Here is a 21,372-nt window from a genome sequence, read left to right on the forward strand (position 1 = left end):
GATATGTTTAAGAAAAAATAATGGAGGATGAGAGCTAACTTGCTCTTAAAATTAGAAACGTTGAATTTTGTGTTCCTAGGCAAAATTACATGAGACATATTCCTCTACAGTTATGTAAAAACATTTGGATATTTAGCTGTATACTTTTCTACTTTTGGTCTGTTTTAAAGATTCTTTTAAAGTTTTATTAGGCTAGAAAAGTTAATATCTGTTTGGAAGGATGAGAGGTTGAGAAGAGAAAGGAAAATATTTGAAAAAGATCCTGAAGCTTCTAAAATCTCTCTTCGAAAACTTCAATGCTTCCACAGTTCACCAGCTGTAAATATCTTTAAAAATGGCCAATTCTGAAACAAGTGTAGTTAGGGCATGACCTTGCACACGTGTAAAATAGCACTGAAGGATAGGAATTCGCTTGCAAATAGCACTGCAGGACTGGCTCATCAGAAAGGGTAAAACAGGTGTTTGAAAAAAAAGCATTCATCACAATCAGCACAGGTTGTTGTTTTTTCATTTGGGGTTCTTTTTTGTTTGTTTGGGTTTTGGGTTTTTGTTTGTTTGTTTGCTTGTTTTAATGATAGAAGGTCAGGAAGCTAGCTAATTACATTTTTTTTTAAACAGTGTTAACTACTTCTAGTTCAATGAACTTAAAAAATATATATAATAGTGTGATATAGAAAAACATTCCAAAAACATTTTTTCACCTGTTTTTTCCCTTTTGTCCTTCTGGCTCACTGACTTCCCCTCCCAAAGACATTAACCATTTGTACCCTAGTAAAATTTGAAAAACGTATTAAAAAATCATTCAGTTATATTTTTCAGTCTAACATCAAAAGATTTTTAGCCTCAGTAACCGTTTCTCCTATTCCTAATGCGATCAAGTCTTTAAAGCTATCAATAAAAATCATTACATTTAAAGAAGCATTGTTTTATCCCACTGTTCTGTTTTCCTAATTCTATAATATAAAGCCCTTCCAAGCAAGCAGACATTAACTATTTCTAGCCTAGTTAAAAGAAACGATAAATTTTTGTGTAGATTTTATTTTAATCCACAAAATATGATGCCCACAGTACTCTGAAATTACATGCAGAAATTCTTAGTAAAATTATTATGCATATGTTTGCAAAGTGATTTTTTCAAAACTATTTAAAATTCTCTTGGGGAAAAAAAAAGACAAGACAGTTTTTCTTATTGATTGTTAAACATGTTTTCTTTCAAAATGCAGATTTATTTTACATGTCATATTTAATGCAGTTATTTAGGAAAGATGTATGTAAAAGAAACAGGATCTTCGGGTATGTAATGCTGTAATTAAAGCAACTTTTGAGCGCTACCAACACCAGAGATATATTTGTATTAAAAAATTTATCCTGTATTACAGTAACATTTTTTTTTCCTCTTTTTGAATATATTTAGAGAAAATCTTGTCTGGATGGTCTGGTAGCAGTTTGTTCTGAGGAAATCATCATCATTTTTGGTAGACTTCTAACCACCTTTGCTCAGTGAAACAAGTTTTTCAAGGACTCTTCAAAACTAGAATTTTAGGAGGAAAAAGACAGCTAAAAGCAAGATTATTCTCAGTCAGGTAGCGCAGAATAAAATTTACCCATCGATACCATAAATCACAGAGAGTATATGATAACTTTTGTCTCTTGAATTCGCTAAACAAATTGAATATAAAGGAAATCTGATTATTTACAAGGTCTTTTCCCACAGAAAAAAACTAGGACTCAAACCCAAGTAATTTTAGGAAATATATATTTGAGACAGAGAGGCTGGGAATTTCTAGCTGTGAAAAAAAGAATTCTGGTTTGCTTTACAATAGAAATCTGACACTGCCTGAGATGACTGCTCTTTAAAGCACAGTTCAAAGTCCCTCTCATTCCTAAGACTGTTTTTTGCTTTAAAAAAAAAAAAAAAACAAAACACACCAAACTAAAAACCACCAAACCTGGAATGATAGGAAGTGTTTTGGTTTTAGATTTTCTCCTTAAAACACTCAGAAGAATTTTAGTAGAATTTGTACTATACGTTTTCTTTAGTACATTAATTTTAGCTTAAAAAAATAAGTCAAGAGTAAAAGGTGGAGATAAAATCAGTGATTACTTAACTTTTGGTATGCTTTAATATACATAAAAAGTAGCAGGTGATATTAAAACAATTAATAGCATCCTTAAGAACAGCCAACCTTTCTCTCGTGCTCTATTAAAGACTTTCACTTCCTTCAGGTTTATTCCAAGGCCAGTCCTCATGGTCACAGCATCCGTGGCCTCATTCTTGTGGCCTCTTCTAATAGAGCCATTTGCATGTGCTCTGTCAAAAAAGTTGAAGATGTCTCATCAACAATCCTCAACTAATTCACACCAAACAAATGACTGAAGGGCAGTGGAGAGTTCACCTAACAGAAGGTGAAGAAACCTGTTCTCATCTATGACACTGATATGCTTTAGCTTTCAGCATCAGAAATGCCCTTTCTTTGGAAATTGCATAGGTTTCTGCGATCCACTCTGTGACCTTGCTAAGGCATGGCTAATCCTACAAAGGTGAAGCACCTGGCACTGAAATAACATTTTGAGACTCAAATACTTATGAAAAATAAATTACCTGTCAGACCAGTAGATGTAAGCTCCAAACACCGCGACTGAAAACATATCCACATTGCTCCCTGACAGCACAATCTCCCGATTCCCTCCACTCTCAAGGTCAATTCTTTCTATCTTGTCGGTACGAGCATCACACCAATATAATTTATTTTCCTAAAGATTAATTTTAAAGGAAATATCAACAGTCTTGTCCAAGTATTTAATTAAGAGTTATTAAGATTACATCAAAGTGGAAGACCAGCTGGCTTTAATGAAACATAACAAATACTGAACATTTTAACAGATACTGGAAGACAGAGGAACTAACCTCATAGTCGATGGAAATCCCATTAGGCCACGCAATCCCCAGGCTCACAAGCACAACCTTCTCAGACCCATCTAAGTGTGCCTTGCCTATGCAAGGAGTCTGTCCCCACTCTGTCCAAAATAAATACCTAAAATGTCGTAGAAATTACCATTTAAAATTTAGCATCAAAATAAGAGTTGAAAATATGTAATACTGTACTTCATTTGCAAACAAAATGCACCATTACCATTAAATAGGTATTTAAAAAACATGATAAGGCTCATGTCTCTAAATAATCTTAAGAGTTTAAATGGTTCATACTACTTGTTTCATAGAACACTTTGTTGAGAGATTTTTTGCAAATGATATATATGAAGTAATTCTTAAAACTGTATTCAATCAGTCAACATGCAATTCCATTCCTTAAAGAATTCAGCTTTGTGCTTTGAAAAATAAAAGCAAATTAGAAAAAAAAATACCAGAACAGAAGCTCTTGCATCTAATTACTAACAAATGTGATAATACAAGAGATGTATGTCTAACTTCAAAATGTTTTAAATATGAATCAGTGAGGAGCACTGTGGGAAACGGTGAAGCAAAAGGATTTTATTTGGGAAGAAAATATTTTTCCTATTCTCCCTAATGCTCATGGGAAGAATCTGCATCTTACTTATCTAATTTTATATTACTGTGTACTTACTGGCACAGTAACATCGCTATTTCGGGATAAGATGCTAGGTCAAACTTCTGCCTTGACCTCCTACTTTGCAATCTGTTGCTTTAGGTATAGCAAAATGAGGCTAGTTAATCTACACAGAGCACTTCCTTTACTGAACAGTAACTTATGGAATAGCTTTAAGTAAATGTCTATATGTCTACAAATATATATATATATGTATATATGTGTTAAAATATATTATAAACACACACACAAAAAATATCTATATGTTCTGAGCAAGAAATCTCTTTCTAAGATAATATAACTGAGGTCTAGCGTATTACTAATTGCCTGAAGAGAAGCATTTTCATAGCAAATATCCGTAAGAACACACTAAAACATTGTTTAGTAATATGCTGTACACAAAGTGAACAGAACATATAAAACCGTTCTCCACTTTTTCTCTGTGTGGAATGTATGTGCTAGTCTGTTTTTAAAGATTACGAAAGTCTTCTGTGCACTACTAACCAGTTCTACCCCTGAGTCTGGTGATATCATTACACCAATCTATTGTTAAATAGCTATGTTTCATAGAATCACAGAACGGTTTGGTTTGGAAGGGACCTTAAAGATCATGTAGTTCCAAGCCCCCTGCCATGGGCAGGGACACCTTCCACTAGACCAGGTTGCTCAAAGCCCCAGCCAACCTGGCCTTGAACACTTCCAGGGAGGGGGCAGCCACAACCTCTCTGGGCAACCTGTGCCAGTGCCTCACCACCCTCATTTGATTGGATGACTGCAGATATGTGAAATAAAGAGGGATAAAAATGGGACAGGGGAGAACAAATACGGATCCTATAATTAGCTCATCAAATTTAGCATCTGAAACAACATCCACCTTACCTTGCCTCTAATTGTAGGGCTTTCTGGCTATAATAAAACTGAATTTGTTTTCATACTTCTTGACATAACAAACAGTAATATGAATACTAACTATAACACTTATACTACATTAGGAAATTGAACTGCTGCATTAGCTAAATTAAAAATACGTTTTAGAAATGTTAAAATAGACAGTATTAACCAGCTGGATATCAACAATCACTGGTTAAGTTTAATACAACTTTAACCAGATTACTAACAGCACCTCTAAACAGAACTGGACTTGCTTCCAGGCATCTAGTCAGAGGTACTTTCTTAACACAGGACATCATCTAAATGTTGACTACAGAAAGGCAGGCATGCAGTACACTTGAATTAAACATTCCATGCTCTTTCCTTAGACTAGTTACTCTGAGGAAAAAAAAAATAATTAAAAACCATAATTAGCAGGTTAAATGAATCTAGAATCCTCCAAAGAAAATCCTGAATAGCTGCCAAAAACGTAACGCAAGTTACTTAATACTCTCTTAGAGCATTAATGATTATAAATATATTGATATATAAACTTACATAAACTATTAACTAGCATAGAAAAACTTGATCTTCCCATATCTTCTCAAAAGGTCTGGGAAGTACCATCTAAAATACTTGTTTCCTGGACCTTTGTAGGTAGTGATATGCTACCGACACATTTGGTGTATATACTGCAATGCTAGAATAACTACGACTCATTTCGGAACTATCCCATATATAATTTACACAGCTGACACAGAGATGCAAGCGGCGGAAATTTGATGCTGGCCTAGAATCTTCAAAAAAACTTCTTTGGAAAAAATTAAATCAGAGTTTAAACTCTCCCCCTATCCCCATCCCCCCCTGCTGCCCCAAACCCTAAACACAAATAAATTCCCAAAATGTTTTTGAAGAAGGTATCTTCAAAGTCTAAGAATTATTTCAGTAGGAGCTTAACTCCATATTTCAATCACAATTCTGAGCTTGATCAAAAAACTATTAATTAAATTGGGGGGGGGGGGAAGTCAGCCAAGTGTATGTTATATGAATAAGTATACCTGACGAGGGACAAAGACACTCCTTTGTAGGACTACACGTTCTTAACTTTTTCCTTAGTAACAATAAATAATGTTACCAACCAGCTGAATGCTGGCTGCTTCATATCTTGGTATAACTGGCAGATTCAACGAGATCCAATAACTGCTATTTTCCTCTCCATTCTTATAGCTGTCAACTCAAGCTTCAAGAGAAATGAAGAATGTGAAGTCAGGGCAAGGGGAGGGCAGAATACCTTTGAAAGTTTTGCCTCGTAAAGGGAAAGAGATATGGCAATAACAGAGAGGGTAAAAAGGCCTTAATTTTCCCAGAGAAAGGTATACCTGTACTTCACTAGCAAAACATTGCTATCTTTCTCCTGAAGAAACTTTGATTGGAGACATCTCAAGATATCATTTTGTGGCACAGTATTAAAAAAGAGAGATGAAGCTTACCTACCTTCACAGAAGATACACCGTTCTACCAGACATGTAAAACAATTACTAATCTGTGGTCCTCTCATCCTCCTATGTTTTCTTAAGTACTCTAAACACATCCGAAAGCTAACTATAAAACTCAACAAGATCAAAACATCTAAGGAATGTTTCACAACTGAATTCATTTCTACATTTAACATTTCTCTTCTTTACTGTTTTTTGTTTCAAGTGCAATAATTTAAACACCTCCAAATTACATTTTACCCACATTTTATTAATATCTGCTTTTTGGTGGCATTACACTATTCTATTTTAAGACCTAAGAAGATGGTTCAGTGGCATCTCTAAATATCCATTAACTTAAAAGCAGGAACTGTTTCTTTCCAAAGAATCTTGTTAATATTGTTGGCTATTATTTCATCTGCTTATGTGCAGACTTCTTTCAGTAAAATAAAACGACAAACTATTGAGTCAGAAAGCATCATGTGAAAATACTGTCATTATAATAAAAAAAAATCCACACTTTAGTAAAAAAGCAACTTTTATATCAATAGTAGTATTAAATATTATTCTGTCAAGGGTTCTGCATTTACTCTTCCCTGTAGCAACTGTTAAATGCTGGATCTCAGCTACAACCCATCTTCCCTCTCCAAATACCGCAGAAGAGTTGATTACACTTTCTAGTTGAAAATAATGGATTTTATTTATATAATTCATATTATTTCAACATTTTAATATCTAAGTATTCTCCAGAGAAACTGCATCTGCTGCACTTAGTCCTCATAGACTTCATGGGGGCTTTTCCTTTCCTTTGAGGTAAGTAAGGGGTGAAAACCTACCTGTGTATGTGTACAGCAAATATGTTATATACATGTTGAGGAAAATTACACTGTAAATTAACTATTATTTTGAAAAAGTTTGGTCTACCCTTCTGGTCAGAAGAATTTTATCAGGATTCTGTGTACTTACCTTCAAAAGTTTTTTGCTTTTTTAAAAATTTTTTCTAACAGAAGAGCACAGGTATTCTGGTACATTAAAGACAAAAATATAATAAGTAATTCGGCCAGATCCTGACTAGGATCTGGAGAAGATCCTACTCTGAAGAACAGCATTAATCCTAAACCGTTAGCAGATACTGCCAAGCAACCAGTGGTGTTACATGAACACAGCTGTAATGATTTGTGGCAAAAGCTATTACATTTTGCAGAAAATAAAACCAGTTATTGCTTTCACCTTCATTCTTAAATACATTAAGTTGCAATGCTCTAGTCTGCAAAATACACAGATCACTATGTCTAAATTCTCATAGAAGAAATCATGGCAAAGATCCAAATGGCATTTTGCATCACTGGTATCAATCTGGCTCAGCGAGAAGTCAGAATTCTTCATTACTATGGCTGCAAACTCCTCTGAATACAGAGAGTGCTTTCCTGAAAATAGTGAGATACTGATTTGATTGAATCTGGGGAAAATGAGCTACAGTGTCATCTCTGGCTTTAGGGGGAGGTAGTTGCTCAAATACTTAAGATTTTGGTACACACTGTTTAGCGCTCCTGTTTTAGCAGGGTAAGTGTAGCAGTTAAATCCACTGAGTCTTGCTTATATGCCTTTTCCTCAGAAAGTACATTTCATATTCCCATGAAAGAAAGATGGGAATTCTTTGCAGAATTTACTGCTTCTGTTTTAGCCGTAGCTTGGCTAACAATAGTTTTGAAGTTGGAAGGGAACAGAACATTCTCTGTTTCTGTTAATGCTGCAGTGTAGTCCCTGCTCTCAACAAACAGTTGGATGATTACACATGTCATTTTTGACAACCCTTACGCTCTTACCCACACGCTTCATCTCACATCACTCTCAGCTACCCTGGGCAATCTTCTTGGTTGTTGCAGTGGGATGTTACATCATACTTGAATTCATAACTACCAAGGATTACACTGTTCTAGGATTTCATCATGACATCGAGGACTTCATTAGCTAATGTGACTTCCCTGGATTTGCTGGAAACTTATGAACAGATTTAAGCATGCTTCCAAGCAATGTCTAAACTTCTGTTGAAATGATTGTCTTAGAAAATGAAAGCTGTTTTGCAAAGAAAGTACAGTATGTCATGTATACAGAGACCAATGACAAAACTTAGCGTATGATAAGAATAACACTTCCTTCCACCTGTGCTTAGTTACAGTACAATCCTTTCCAATACAATCCTTTCGGGTTTTATTAAATGCTTATCTATTAGAACGAAGGCGTCACTTTACTTATCTAAGAGCTTCAGTGCTAGCATGCAAACTTTAAAAGAAATGCAAGTAGCCATGGTCATGTTACCCTTTTTCTGGGTGTACCGCAATAGATCTTGGCTGGTCCAAACCCTGGGATATAATTACATATCGGAATGAGCCGTTGAGCCTGGCAACTTCAATTAAGTTGAAGCCATGATCCGTCCAATATATGTTACCTAGGAAAAATACCTTGGAGTTACTGGAAAAAGAAAAGACTATGTGAAAAGTGTTTAAATCTTAAGTGCATAAGTTAGGACCAGAAACTAACTGCTGTATTTTAACTTATATGTATCTTATATTTGTGATTTCGAGTCCTATTCAGCCTTCCATTTTAAAGTATAAACTTGTATTCGTGGTTGTCACCATTGAGATTGTCGTCCAAGATATTTAAATAATTTTTCTGTCTGTAGTAAAACTGGAAAAACCAGTCGTGGTATCTTCAAAGAAAAATCTCTAGCCATCTGGAATACTAGCAATTAGAGCTGAAAGCAAACCAAGTTATTTAGTCTTGAGCTGAAGATGCAAGAGCGTACTGTCAGAAATCATGACAATTCCTGAAGCAGGTTAAGACCTACCTGCTATCCAGTCCACTGCAATGCCTTCGACTCTTCCCAAACCGTTTGTAACAATGTCTTCTTTCCATGTTTGGTCTCGTTTAGATCTGCTGATTTTGTTGAAACCCATGTCTGTCCAATAGATTGTATCATTTCCTATAAAATACATGGCAATGATTCTTGGATTAATTCAGTTACTTCGGTCCAAGTATCTACACCAGTAACTGTAAAAACTGCCAATTATAACTTCATTAATATGTCTCAGAGTAAACAGAAGAATGGTATCAAAACTATCATCTTTAATTCTTCATTCTTTTTCCTTTTTTAAAATTTTATTTAAAATAATTAAATCAGAATTCTAGGTTTTCTACTGGTTGTTTAGTACTGCACATATAACACAATAGGGCCATGACAACAGACGGAAGCTACTACCCTGTTAAAAAAGCACAATAAATATGTTGTCTTTTTTTTTTTTCCAAATGGGATAAATGTTTGAAAAACATTATTTTGTTTATTAATCACCATTCCAAAATATTTATGAGTCTGAAAAACTACAGTGTAAAACTGCCTATACAGTCTTTTCCTTCAGTAATCATACAGATTGAATTTTGGCAGTATAAAACAATATAACTAGAAAAAAAAAAGTGTGACATTTGAGAGTGATATACTGATAAAAGAATAAAAAATTGACTCTATCCACAATTCATCTTTTATTTTAAATGTTCTGACAAGCTTTCACTAAGAGTCTTTTTTGGTGTTTTAAGGCATTTCAGCTGTCTTCCCTGCCGTTCTGCTGCCGTTTGCGGAACTGTTCATAAGGCGGAATAGAGTGACCACTATGTAGTCTTAGAGCACAAACCAATTTTCACTGACCGTTTAAACTCGTCAGCCAGGCTGAGAATTTGGAGTGGCCAAAGCACAGACACGCACTCCCCTCCATTGCCACAAAGTACCCTTGATAAAGAGACGGGACAAACAAAGCAATGACGTCCCTCAAGCAGAATTCTCTGTATTTCCATTGACAGAGCTCTGAGTTAACAACGCAGATATACTGCAACCCGCATTCTGGTTTCAAAGTCATCAGCTGGGGACCTCCTGAGTGAGCTATTTTGTCTGGGAAAGACATTGCTCAGAGATAAATGATATTTGTTCCTTCTTTATTTTTTCATACTTTATATATCTGCTTTTAATTCCACAAGAGAGAGTGTGTGTGTGTATATATATTTATATAATATATTTCTATATATAAATACAGAAATATTACATATATAAATATGTATATATCTACATATGTATACACATATATATACACACATGTATGTGTGTGTCTGTGTAATTATATATATATGTGTATATACAAAGGGAAAGAGAGAAACAAAACTTACACAGGTAACAGTCAATTCCAAGACCAAACCAGTTTCATATGCTCAAGAACCCTAGCCACACCACCAATAAAACAAATGACAAATTCTGACTTCAAGTATCCCAAACATACAGTTTGATTATCACGTATGGGAGCCATGTATTTTGCTACTTATTCGAAATAAGTACAAAAATTACGTAGATCTTAATATTAGCTGCACATACATTCAACAATAAGATACTGATCCATGATTTTGTGCAAGTGTATGCCAAATACCCTTCAGTGGAATATGAGATACACAAAATTACTACAAAGTCTTATCTGAAAGTACATAGTTAATAAAAAAAAATTCTATCTACTCTGTTTACCAACTGGATAAGACATTCTACAAGTGAATTTTATGTATTTCATATTTCAGTTTAATTCATCTCCATAAAAATAAACCACTTTGTGTTCATACTATGACTATTTAAGTCAGCCATGTGAGCAAGAATACACATAACAGCTTAGAAACTGTTATAAGAACACAGAGATCTCCATGGTTTCACTTGCATGACTAAATCTTAATGTATACAGCACAACTGACTTTGTAGTGCTGTTTTCTTAAAATAGTGTTTTTCAGTAACCCAAAAATTCAAACAACTGAATTACCTGAATTACAACAACTTACTTGCCTACATTTTGTATCCTGAATTAAATCTTCATTAAACGTAGCTGCAAAATGCATTGAGTATGACATTTTGATATAATTGTTCAAAGATGCTCCAAGGCAAGGAAAAAAAAAAACAACGAACTATTTTTTTTTCTGAAGTACTGATAAAGCTTATTTATTCACAGCAATGCAAAACTTTTCAGTCACTATGACTGAAAGAAAAAAAGAAAAGAAAAAAACTATACTCTCTTGCTGTACAATGTGAAAATATCCAAGGAATTAGTTGTCACCAAACTAATAAAGATCCTTCTGGGTTTCAAATACGGATAATACTACAGCATTTGCTGAGTTTCAGTTTGCGCTTGGATACAGGTGATATGATCCAAATGACAAACCCCTCTCATTTTATGGAGACCGTAATTTTTATGGGTTCGTTTCTGTTAATAATCAAAGTTCTCCGTATCTGAATAAAACATGGAGTAACATTCTCAGTAGGACTCAACCACTGAAGACCCATGCCATGCAGAACAAGCTAACAGGAATTCAGATTAAGCAATTGGCCTTTATTTTGTTGTAGTCTGTTCACTTACAGAAGTGGACGACGTTTTCACAGATCTGTGTGTCAATGCTGTCTCTGTCAGGTAGCACTATTTATATTATGGGTGCACAAATCTGTTTTATTTTCCCAATTACTCCGAAAAATAACAGACATGGAGATGAAAACTCCCTTCCGCATCTGGTTCCTGAAGTCTGTTCTGGCTTCAGACAGATGGAAAGACGGCCTATACTCAGTTTGGAGCCTTCAGTATCTATTTACCTATTCTATTGCTGGAATCTGAAAAGAAGAGAATTACTACCTGGAAATGACAGTTGCCACAAAATGGGAAACAACTGTCTGCAACTTTACGCAGCTTCTACAAGCTTTTTGCTAAGTGGTGAGCATTAGTAACCATGGCCTCACATTGACTCCTACAGTCCACAGGCAGCTTAGCAGCAAACACTGAAAATTAATTCCATCTAATGCATTAGCATTTTGCCAATAAAATCCTGTAACTCAAAATTCAACATACAAAGTATTTGCTGAATATTACCCCTTTTGTCAGGCTTTGTCAGCTTAGTCTGTAAATGTTCAAAATGCCTACTTCAACACAGAGAGTAAAATCTATTCTCCTCCCACCTATACACACCTGTATGTACACCACAGATACAAATGCCTGGAGGCACAATGATAGCATGAGCAAGAGGGGGACAGAAAATGGAGACAAAAGGGTGGAAAAATATGTGACAGAACACCTCTGGGTTCCCAGCTCCCACTAAGTTCAGCAAAACTCAGTGAGGGACTGGGAAGACTCTGCTTTTCACAGAGGCAAAATCTTGCAAATCTTAAGCTGTTTCTGAGATGAACTACCGCAGAACTGAAAGGGGCTCAGCAATAACACTGTATTATTTCAAAACTACCAACAATTTTAACTATTACTCCACCTTTATGGAGGCTTTTTGGCACTAATGAAAACATTCATGTAACTGCTCACATTGTTGTACTTTTAAAAGACAGAAATGCTACTACTCATTAAGTAGTTTGTGCCCTCTAAGTCAGTAGGAGTTAAGATAGTGTCTCCTGATGAACAGGATCATTTTCTTGGAGACATAGTTCTATCCATCAATTTGAAGACCATCATTCTGCAAATAAACGTGATGTTCTCATTTCTTCAATACTTAGAATGCCCTTGATGTCTCAAATACAATAGTGTTTCTCTGCCATGCAGATTCTCCTCCAACCAGACCAAGCTTAAGTACAGAGTACCTCCCACCATGTGAAATAATGATTTCAACAAATGCAAACCAGATACTAAGGTAAAAAGTATGGTAAGCTTCCTGGAACAACGTCGAGAGGAAAGAAAAAACAATGGGCATTTGCCTGACATACTGTGCAGAAGTCTTCAGTAGCAGGGAAGAATCAATGCCATTATCTTTGACAATACAGAGATGAAAGGCTACTAGGATCACACTCAGTTTTATAAACCCATGTCTTAAATAACACTGGCAAACCCACTCCCCATTGACCTCTAAAAAAGTCCAAAGGTCAAAACTACTCTTGTAGTTCTTTAATAAGAATTTAGAAGTATCAAGACATAGGGAGAAAAAAGGTGTATTTATCTTCGAGCTCTTTCACGTCTGCAAAAAATATTGCCATAAGTCTTTTAACTATGATATGCTATACTACTAGCATATTTTAATGTATTTTAGCCACTTTGCATACCTAAACATTACTGAGAGTAGATCAGAATTTGGGAATGTTTCACGATTAAGAATGAAATGCAAGCAATAGTCACTAAGTGAAAAAAACTCAAGATGAAATCTGAAAGTACCTCCATTTGCCTTCTGAATCATATTTAATGAACAAAGGTTTTAGGCATGAATTCAGAAAATTCAAGGTAAGGTATCAAAATAAGAAAAACAATTGCTTTTTAAGCTGAAATGCAGTTGAAAGCTGTACTGTAACTTTTTATAGCACAGTATCCCCTTGTGATTTCACTGCTACAGAAGATTTACATTCATGTTTAGCAATGCATTTGTCACTGTCAATCGTATTCATGTTCCCTGTGCCGTAACTGATCATCATGCAAGTTGGCGAGCCTCACTCAGTTTCACCCTTCCTCAAATCTCATTTTTCCAGAAAGCTAAAAATTAGTACATGCATCTTATTCTTCCAAAATATTAATTTGATATTGACTAGTGAAGTCCAAACAAAGCTCTCTCAAGTAGGAGCTAGCATATCCTGTAAGTAGACTATGCTAAAAATAATCCCCAAACCAAACAAAACACAAGATGTAAAATCCCCAATAAAATCCTAGTATCAGCATTTTAGAACAAAAAGGTCAAATTTCAGATTTCTGTATTACACATCATCATTTTTTTAAAGCTTGCAAGACTTGAATTAAAAAATGGTATTTTTTAAAGTAAGTATACTATAATAAAAAAAATAATCCCTGGAAAACCCAATTGCATTGTCTCTCTGTCACGAACAGGCGTAGCTACCACTTCTCTACCATCCTGTATCTTTCAAGGAACAGATGAAATCAGCTGTATCCTAGTCTTTCCCATCTAAGATATGTGTATAAAGACATTGGCTTTTAAGTGATTTTTATGTCTCAGTAGACTGTGACTGAACCATATCTATAAAATAACAAAAGCTCTGAACATTAGCTGTCACTAATTTGAAAGCAAAATATACAAGTATAAGGGCACTGTAAAATGTTGAGTGAACTTGGAATTTTGCTAGGCAGAATAGAGGTACAAGAGCATCAGTGAAGAAGGCAGGCCGATAGAAGAGAAGACTTTAATGAATTTAACTCCTAACCTGTTAACAAAAGGTTAGTGATACTTGTGTGATGTAGTCAAACAGAACAAGCAGAAAAATGTCTGTTTTTAATATGAAGGCATGTATTAACATATACTTAAGCAAAAACTTAGGATCTCTCAATGCTGAATTCCCAGGTAGAATTTATTTCAAAATGAAAAACAATAGAGTATGACAAAATAATTGTATGTTTGAGGAAGACAATGTCCATATGTATATAACATATGTAACTTAAAATTTTAATTCTAAACTGCTAGTTTGTAAACTCAATGGGTAACAAAAAGAGCTCATGAGAAAATCAGTTTAGAAGGAAGGCTGGTCAAAGAGCTAATGGGTTAAAAATATGGAGATACAAGATCTTTTCAGGTCACTACTCGGTCACAGATTTCTTATTTTCTGTAAACTAACCAAAAATTCCTAATGTCTTTGAAGATATTCAGACTTTTAGTCTGAATTATACCTTTTAGTACCAGTGGAAGATGTATCCAATTACTTTTCAGGATCTGATCCTTAACTTCTTTCCACCTTCTTTCACAGGCATGCAAAACAGAAACCTCCTGATTTCACAGGAGGCTATCTAAACTAAATTTGTGAGGCTATCTAAACTAAAAACTGTTTCCTACTTATACACTGCAGTGGAAAGGTACGTCGTGTACTTAAGATAGAAATGCCTGTTCTTCAGGCTGTTAGAGCATCCACTTCTAAAAGGAAGAAACAGATACAGAGTTGGCTTGTATGCTGCAGTGAAGTGGCTGAGCTTTACTGGACAGAAAGAAAACTATCCCACTCAGCTGTCAAAACCACTTGCTAGGTACAATACATAGGACTAAGAAAATTCAGTGGGAAAAAAGTCATGACAGGAACAAGCTTTTTTCTATGAAAAAAGAACTAATGAAACCTGCCTTCCTACAGATTATGACACTTTCTGTAAAACCACCAGTTTCCTACTCAAGTTCTCAGTGATGTCTCCACTGAAAAACAGTGGATAGTGCTGCTAATGCAATCTACATATACATAATACATGTTTTTCTATTAACTGTAAATAATAAGGAGCTAGAGGTTAACACTGTAACACAAAATCAACTTCCATTTCCTTTAAATATAGTTTTAATTACTTAGAAGGTTTGAAAACTGGGGGTTTATTTCATTTATAAGAATAGTATACTGTATTTACCATACATACAATAAACTATACATAATGTTTACCTGCATGGAAGTCTATGCCCACAGCAAATGAAGTTCCAGATATAGGCATTAAAGCATCCATTTTATCATTTGGATCAAGAGGAATTCCTCTAATTCCTTCATGAACAGAATACATAAGAAATGATTCAATACCTATAGGAAAAATAAAATAGCCAATGAGAGCAAAGTGGAGACTTTCCCAATTAACAAGACTTGAGGAATTAACAAGCACTAGACATAGTTTTCCAATACTGCTCCATAGTTTTCCAGATGGTAACTCCATCTCTTTGAAAAAACATCCACAAATTATTATGGTGTATTTCTAATTAAATGATAAACGCAGTCTTATAAAGAGAAGGGAATTACTGTCCATTTCAAGCATCACCTTATAATTAAGTAAATAGCAGCAATGAAAATAAAAATTAGAAAGAAAATATTTTTGAATTATGAGAAATTTAAGAATATTTCCAGTGCACATCTGCACTTTCTGTACATATTCAGCAAGAGACAATTTTAAAGAACTTATGGAAAGCAGGACTCAAGACTAAATTGGCTTTTGAGGCATGGGATTCATCTCACCTCCTTTAGTCATGCACACTTCCTTTACAGACAATAGAAAGAAATACATAGTTTTAGCGAACAACACAGTTGATGCATTTTAAATGTCTACTTTCGTGTTAGATTAATCACACTCCAGATGCACCTATTTCTATTAAGTAGGAAGAAATTCTACTTCTTGTAGAGGTCTTGTTACATCGTCATTCCCAGTTGAGATGAATCACACCTAATTGTTGACAACCAAAATTACAACAAATACTTTGTTGCCCTAATCTGTTCATATTCACTTCTAAATTTAAGGGAAATTATGCAGCATGACGATACATACTCATATTATTGAAGAATTTTTAACTACCATACACAAAAAAGTTCCTTTTTCTTCACACCAATTCTTTGACAATTTCTTTCTTTGTAAAGAACTAGCTAGTAGAAGACCCTAAGAATGTGGACTAAAAAGTTTCAGGCAGAGAATTATAGAATTTTCTTCAAAGCAAGAAGAAATCTAGCTAATAATGAAAAGAGCAATGCTAAACAAGTATATATATATAGAAGAGTACTTTTTCTCCATGAATTTTCAAGACAGAATAAAAATGTTTTTGACTCATGACCTCTTTTTAATTGAAGAAAAATTTAATCATAAAAAGCTGTTATGATCTAGAAAGCAGTGTATCTAGACATAAAGGAGGAATACATTTCAAATACACAGTGTCCACCAATTTTACCTTAACCCACAAATGAAAGTTATAAATAGCTGAAGAAGTAATTGGAAAAGTAAAAATGACTATTTTTAAAAGAAATTAAAAATGTTAAGAACATGTTATTGTCACATATGAAAAGCACTGAAGAAGTAGAAAAGCCACATTTATGTTGCTTAATTCTCCTTCCATGTATACTCTACTATTAACTAGATGAGGTAGCAATCCCTCATAGGAATAAATAATATTAAATTTATACAGCTATAAGGCACCTTGACCATAAGGCTGTTTTGTATTATTCAGGCAAAAAGTAAGACTTTGGATGTAAGCTATGTTTTGATTTTTTCCTGCTCAAATAGACAGAAGATTTAAAAAAAAAATTAAAAAATGAGGCCTTACTTTCTATTGAGGGCAATACAATAGGATGTGACACCCAACCTTTCAGATTCTGTAGCCTATAAATTAGTTTAAAGATAAGGTATATGACCTTGAACAAATATGTACTGCTATTAATGATAGCTCAGATGGTCTGCTTTTCTGCCTACATTTAAAAAAAAAGAAAAAATATACCTCAGTTTCCACAAAAATCTACGCAGAACTAAATAAAGAAATTAAAAGCTAAATTTAAATTCTGTCCTAACCACAAGAGACATTTCTCTGTTACTGCTTTAATCAAGCATATTAAGTATAGTTATTTAACTTAAAGTCAATAAAGAAAGTTTATTTACTCATTAGAGTGTTCCCATAAAACTGAAGTTAGTTAAAATAAATATTGAAAGCCATTTTACCTTTGCATGCCATGCGGTTTTTTTGAAGGTTGTAGCCTACTGTACACACACAAGTTCTGGTGGTTTCTGATGTTGGTAAACAAAGCTGGGAGCATCCACCATTGTTTAACTGACAGGAATTGCTACCTATAACATGAAGGGAGAAGAGACAAGAGGAAACAAAATTTGAACAGTGCAGTCCTGACTAAAAATGAGTGTTGGCATCAATTTATTAATATTACCAAAATGAAATTTTGTTCAGCTAACTTCTTTGAAAAATTGAGATATGCACACAATATTTCAGGCTGTGCTACTATTCATATACTCTTCTGTGCTTCACGCTTATAGTATATTATCTGTGCACTTAAGTGGTTTTTTCCTCAGAAATTTTTTTTTTAAATAAGTCAGTTTTCTGAAGAAGAATCTGCCTCTTTTGAAGTAAAAGCATATGATAAAACTGAAAATACTAGATTAAGTTTGGAGTAGCAATGATGAAATCTCACTGACTTTAGTCTAGAAGGAGTATCTTATTCTAGACCATGAGCAAATAATTGATCATATTGTATTCATTCATCAAATGTTATATTAACCTCATTATCTTCATGAACCAGCATTTGTCTAGTATATTTAAGATACACTCCAATGTGATCTCCCAGATCCATGCTCCTACTTCTTAATTAAAACAATATTTACTTTTAATAGATGAACACTTTTTAATTAGATTTATAATAAACATTATACACAGTACAATAAACACATTTCAGAAATTTGAAGCTTCATGAAGAAACATTTAAGTCGTCTAAGACATTCAAGGGATTAGTTCATTACAAGTTACCAAGCCCATATGAATCAGAGCGCTACTTGTCACATTTATTTTTGCATTCCTAATTTTGAAGTAGAAAGCATTTCTTCATCTAAAATCGTAGATGATTTCTAACGATCCAACCATAAAAATGGAAAAGACAGGTGAGGTTTCAAAGTCTCAGGTATCGTCAGACAAAGGGACAAAATGTACAGTAAAAAAAAATCTAGGACACCAGATTTGTATACAGAGAAATCTGTAAGTGCCCTCACATCGTATTTGCTCTCATGTCACTTTGATTTAATGAAATGCAAGATGCATACGAAATATGCAGATTCTTTAAAACGTGCAAGTGTAAAGCTGAATCCCATCTACAGTGTTTGATTCTTATATCCAAAATCCTGACATTGCTCTTTGTCAAAATATAGATCAGCAAGGTGACATTTCACTACAACAGTGAAATTACAGTTAAAGTTCAGTAGTACAAAAAGAACTGTTCCTTTTCTTGACTTTTGTACAATGAAAGATGCATATTAATGCCACAGACACCAGATATTTCTAACATTTGGGCACTCATGAGGCTATCTGTATGTCTCCATGGTAGGGAGTTCAAGCATTTCAAAATGATAGAAACATTACTGAATGCCTAAATTTTTATTACTTACTGTTCCACCACATTTAAAACTAAGGGCCGGGCTGGCGAAGCACCTTTGGTGTTTCCTAGATTAGGTAAAATGGCAAGTGTTCCCAGAAGTGCTCAATATGGAACTCAATTAACGTACTCTGTACATAGACTACTTATTGTAGTAAACCATCCTGTGTTCTTTTGGAAGCTTCTCCACAAAATGAAATAATTTGTTTCATGTAGATCCCATCCTCATCCCTTTCAGTAGCTGGAATCAGAAATAATCTCTTTCTAAAGACTCTCCCAAATGTTTTCATCCCTGATCTCCAAATTCATAAAACTGTGTGCATGACCCCAAATTACACTTTTTCATATTATTTTAGCTCCCACTTTGCCAGCTAAGTTTTGGCAGTATTAGCAACATTCCCCCATTTTTCTGCTCTCTCACTTTTCTTTTATACTACTGTCACTTCTGTCAATTTAGATGAATTAAACTCTCTTAAAACAAATAGATAATGAAGAATATTAGTGAATTCTCTCATAATACTTCACTTAAAATGTCAATAATTTGAGATGACGTTCACACACTGATTTTTTTTTTTACTAAAAATTTTAAACTTAGATTCTCTAAAAGAACTTCAAACTTCACTATAGTGTAAACTTCAGAAAACATCTGATAAATTAAAATATATCAGGCAGATATGCTAAATCAATTATCCTACTATATTCAGTAATTTATTCAATAATAAAATATTTTATAGCATTTTATCACTGAATTACAATGAAACATGTATTATTTTGTTCTAGCCACGTTTGGAGAATAACATGGGAAAAGATACTACGCAGTCTAAAAGTTGGTTAAACATGCTTAAAATTTAACATACCTTGCTGTGCTGCTTTATCATACACTTTCATATGTACAACACCTGAAGTTTTGTTTCGCAGGACAGTTGGGTTTCTTCCGTCTTTTTTGTTACAGGTACCAATCTGAGCTAAGTTCTGGTCTGCCCACCAAAGCTTTTTATCTGTAAAATTTTCAAGTTTTAAAAATTAAAAGGATCACTATCAAATTATGTATGTTTGAAACCTAAGGTGGGAAAAAGCTTTTAAGGTTAATTCTCAGATCAATTTTAAGGAAAATTGCTCAAAGAATAAATAAAGTTGAGTTTTTTATTTTAAAAACAGAAATTTTGGATTTATAAATTTACTTTTTTATCTTTAGGTGATAGATTTTCACACATTTTTAAGTGGAAAAACTGAATTATGCCCAATTTATAACTGAAAGTTACAAAACCATATTCACAGATCACGTACTAAACACAGGGATTGTTCTCAAACTTTGCTATATCCATTTGTCATGTACGCAGAGATGACAGGAACTCTGGTTCCAGGTTTTCATTGACTTGAGTGTTCAAATTAAGAAGTATGACAATTACCATAAAAATAATTAAGAATCTTGTTACTGTCTTAAAGAAATTTTGAAATTACCAACTTACAGTGATAGTAACTTTTTCATCATAATTTACCCAAGATTTTAAAATAACAGAAAAAATGAGACATGCTATGCACATATTAGCATAAAACTTCAAACCATCCTTGTCAATCCACACATGCAGAACACTTGAATCAAAGTATGAAGGACTTGTCAAAAATCTATGACAGAGAATTCTCACTTGATGCGCAATTGCAGTACATGCAACATATTTTTCAACGGTTAGATTTCAGGTGACTTCAGTCATAAAGATTTCACTTAAATTCAGACAGGATTCTAAGTGACATGAGGATAGAAACACTAAGTTTGATCATACTGCTGTGGCCATATTGGTTACTGTAGAATGTAAATTTTCATTAAAAAAGAAATTAAGATACAAATGTCAGTATTAATGTAAAGATAATCTTCATAACAATTTAAACAACAGTGTATGAAGACAAGCAGTTTAAAAGAAATTTCAAGAGACAGAAAGGTATATGAGACGTATATTCTCTACTTCATTTCACTTACTTCACTTCAGGAAAATGTTATTTTTGAAGCCCCATTAACATAATTTAAATACCAACATTAGGAATTGCTTTAGTTTTGTTCAGAAATATACAACACTTATCAGTGTTATCAGTTTGTCATTTTGAGACTTTGACTCATTACCTGCTGGAATTAATGAAAGTGCCTCTTCAGTTAAAGAGCTTGTTAGTCTTCTATTCATCTAATGAAAGCTAGTAACATGCCTCAGTGTCCATGGTCTGTAATTTCTTTAAGGTAATAATCTTTACTACTTTTCCTCAAACCAGTATTGGGGTGGTATTCCTACCAAGTTTTGAGTATTTCATGTTCCATGCCATCACTTGATATTATACAAATGGGGTATAAAATAAGTCACAACCACCACAAAGCAAAAAGAAAAAAGCAAATAAGACCTATCAGGAAACACAGCAAGAAGAAATAATGCAAACAGAAGAAAAGAATATTAAACATACACTTTTGAAAACCTTCACAGCAGTTCTCATAGAAAATTTGTATTCCCTATTGCTAAGGCTTGGAAGACAGAATAGGTTAAAATGAGGGGCAATCAGAAGAACGCTAGAAATGCCCTTCACTCTCTTGGTATTTCTTTATACTCCTGTGCAT

General features: G+C 34.0%; 1 protein-coding gene across 1 annotated transcript in view; it reads right to left on the reverse strand.

The window, feature by feature from the left end:
• Positions 1-21,372, reverse strand: part of LRP1B (LDL receptor related protein 1B) — a 749,866-nt gene that overhangs the window by 179,531 nt on the left and 548,963 nt on the right. Inside the window, exons 33-40 of the mRNA XM_050899978.1 lie at positions 19,634-19,774; positions 17,344-17,469; positions 15,324-15,455; positions 8,763-8,897; positions 8,234-8,363; positions 2,909-3,035; positions 2,603-2,754; positions 2,187-2,311 (exon numbers count right to left, since the gene is read on the reverse strand). Of these exons, the coding sequence (XP_050755935.1) occupies positions 2,187-2,311; positions 2,603-2,754; positions 2,909-3,035; positions 8,234-8,363; positions 8,763-8,897; positions 15,324-15,455; positions 17,344-17,469; positions 19,634-19,774 (1,068 nt within the window). The remainder of the gene's footprint in view (positions 1-2,186; positions 2,312-2,602; positions 2,755-2,908; positions 3,036-8,233; positions 8,364-8,762; positions 8,898-15,323; positions 15,456-17,343; positions 17,470-19,633; positions 19,775-21,372) is intronic.

Source organism: Gymnogyps californianus, chromosome 7 (assembly GCF_018139145.2).
Source record: "Gymnogyps californianus isolate 813 chromosome 7, ASM1813914v2, whole genome shotgun sequence".
Classification (NCBI taxonomy): Eukaryota; Metazoa; Chordata; class Aves; order Accipitriformes; family Cathartidae; genus Gymnogyps; species Gymnogyps californianus.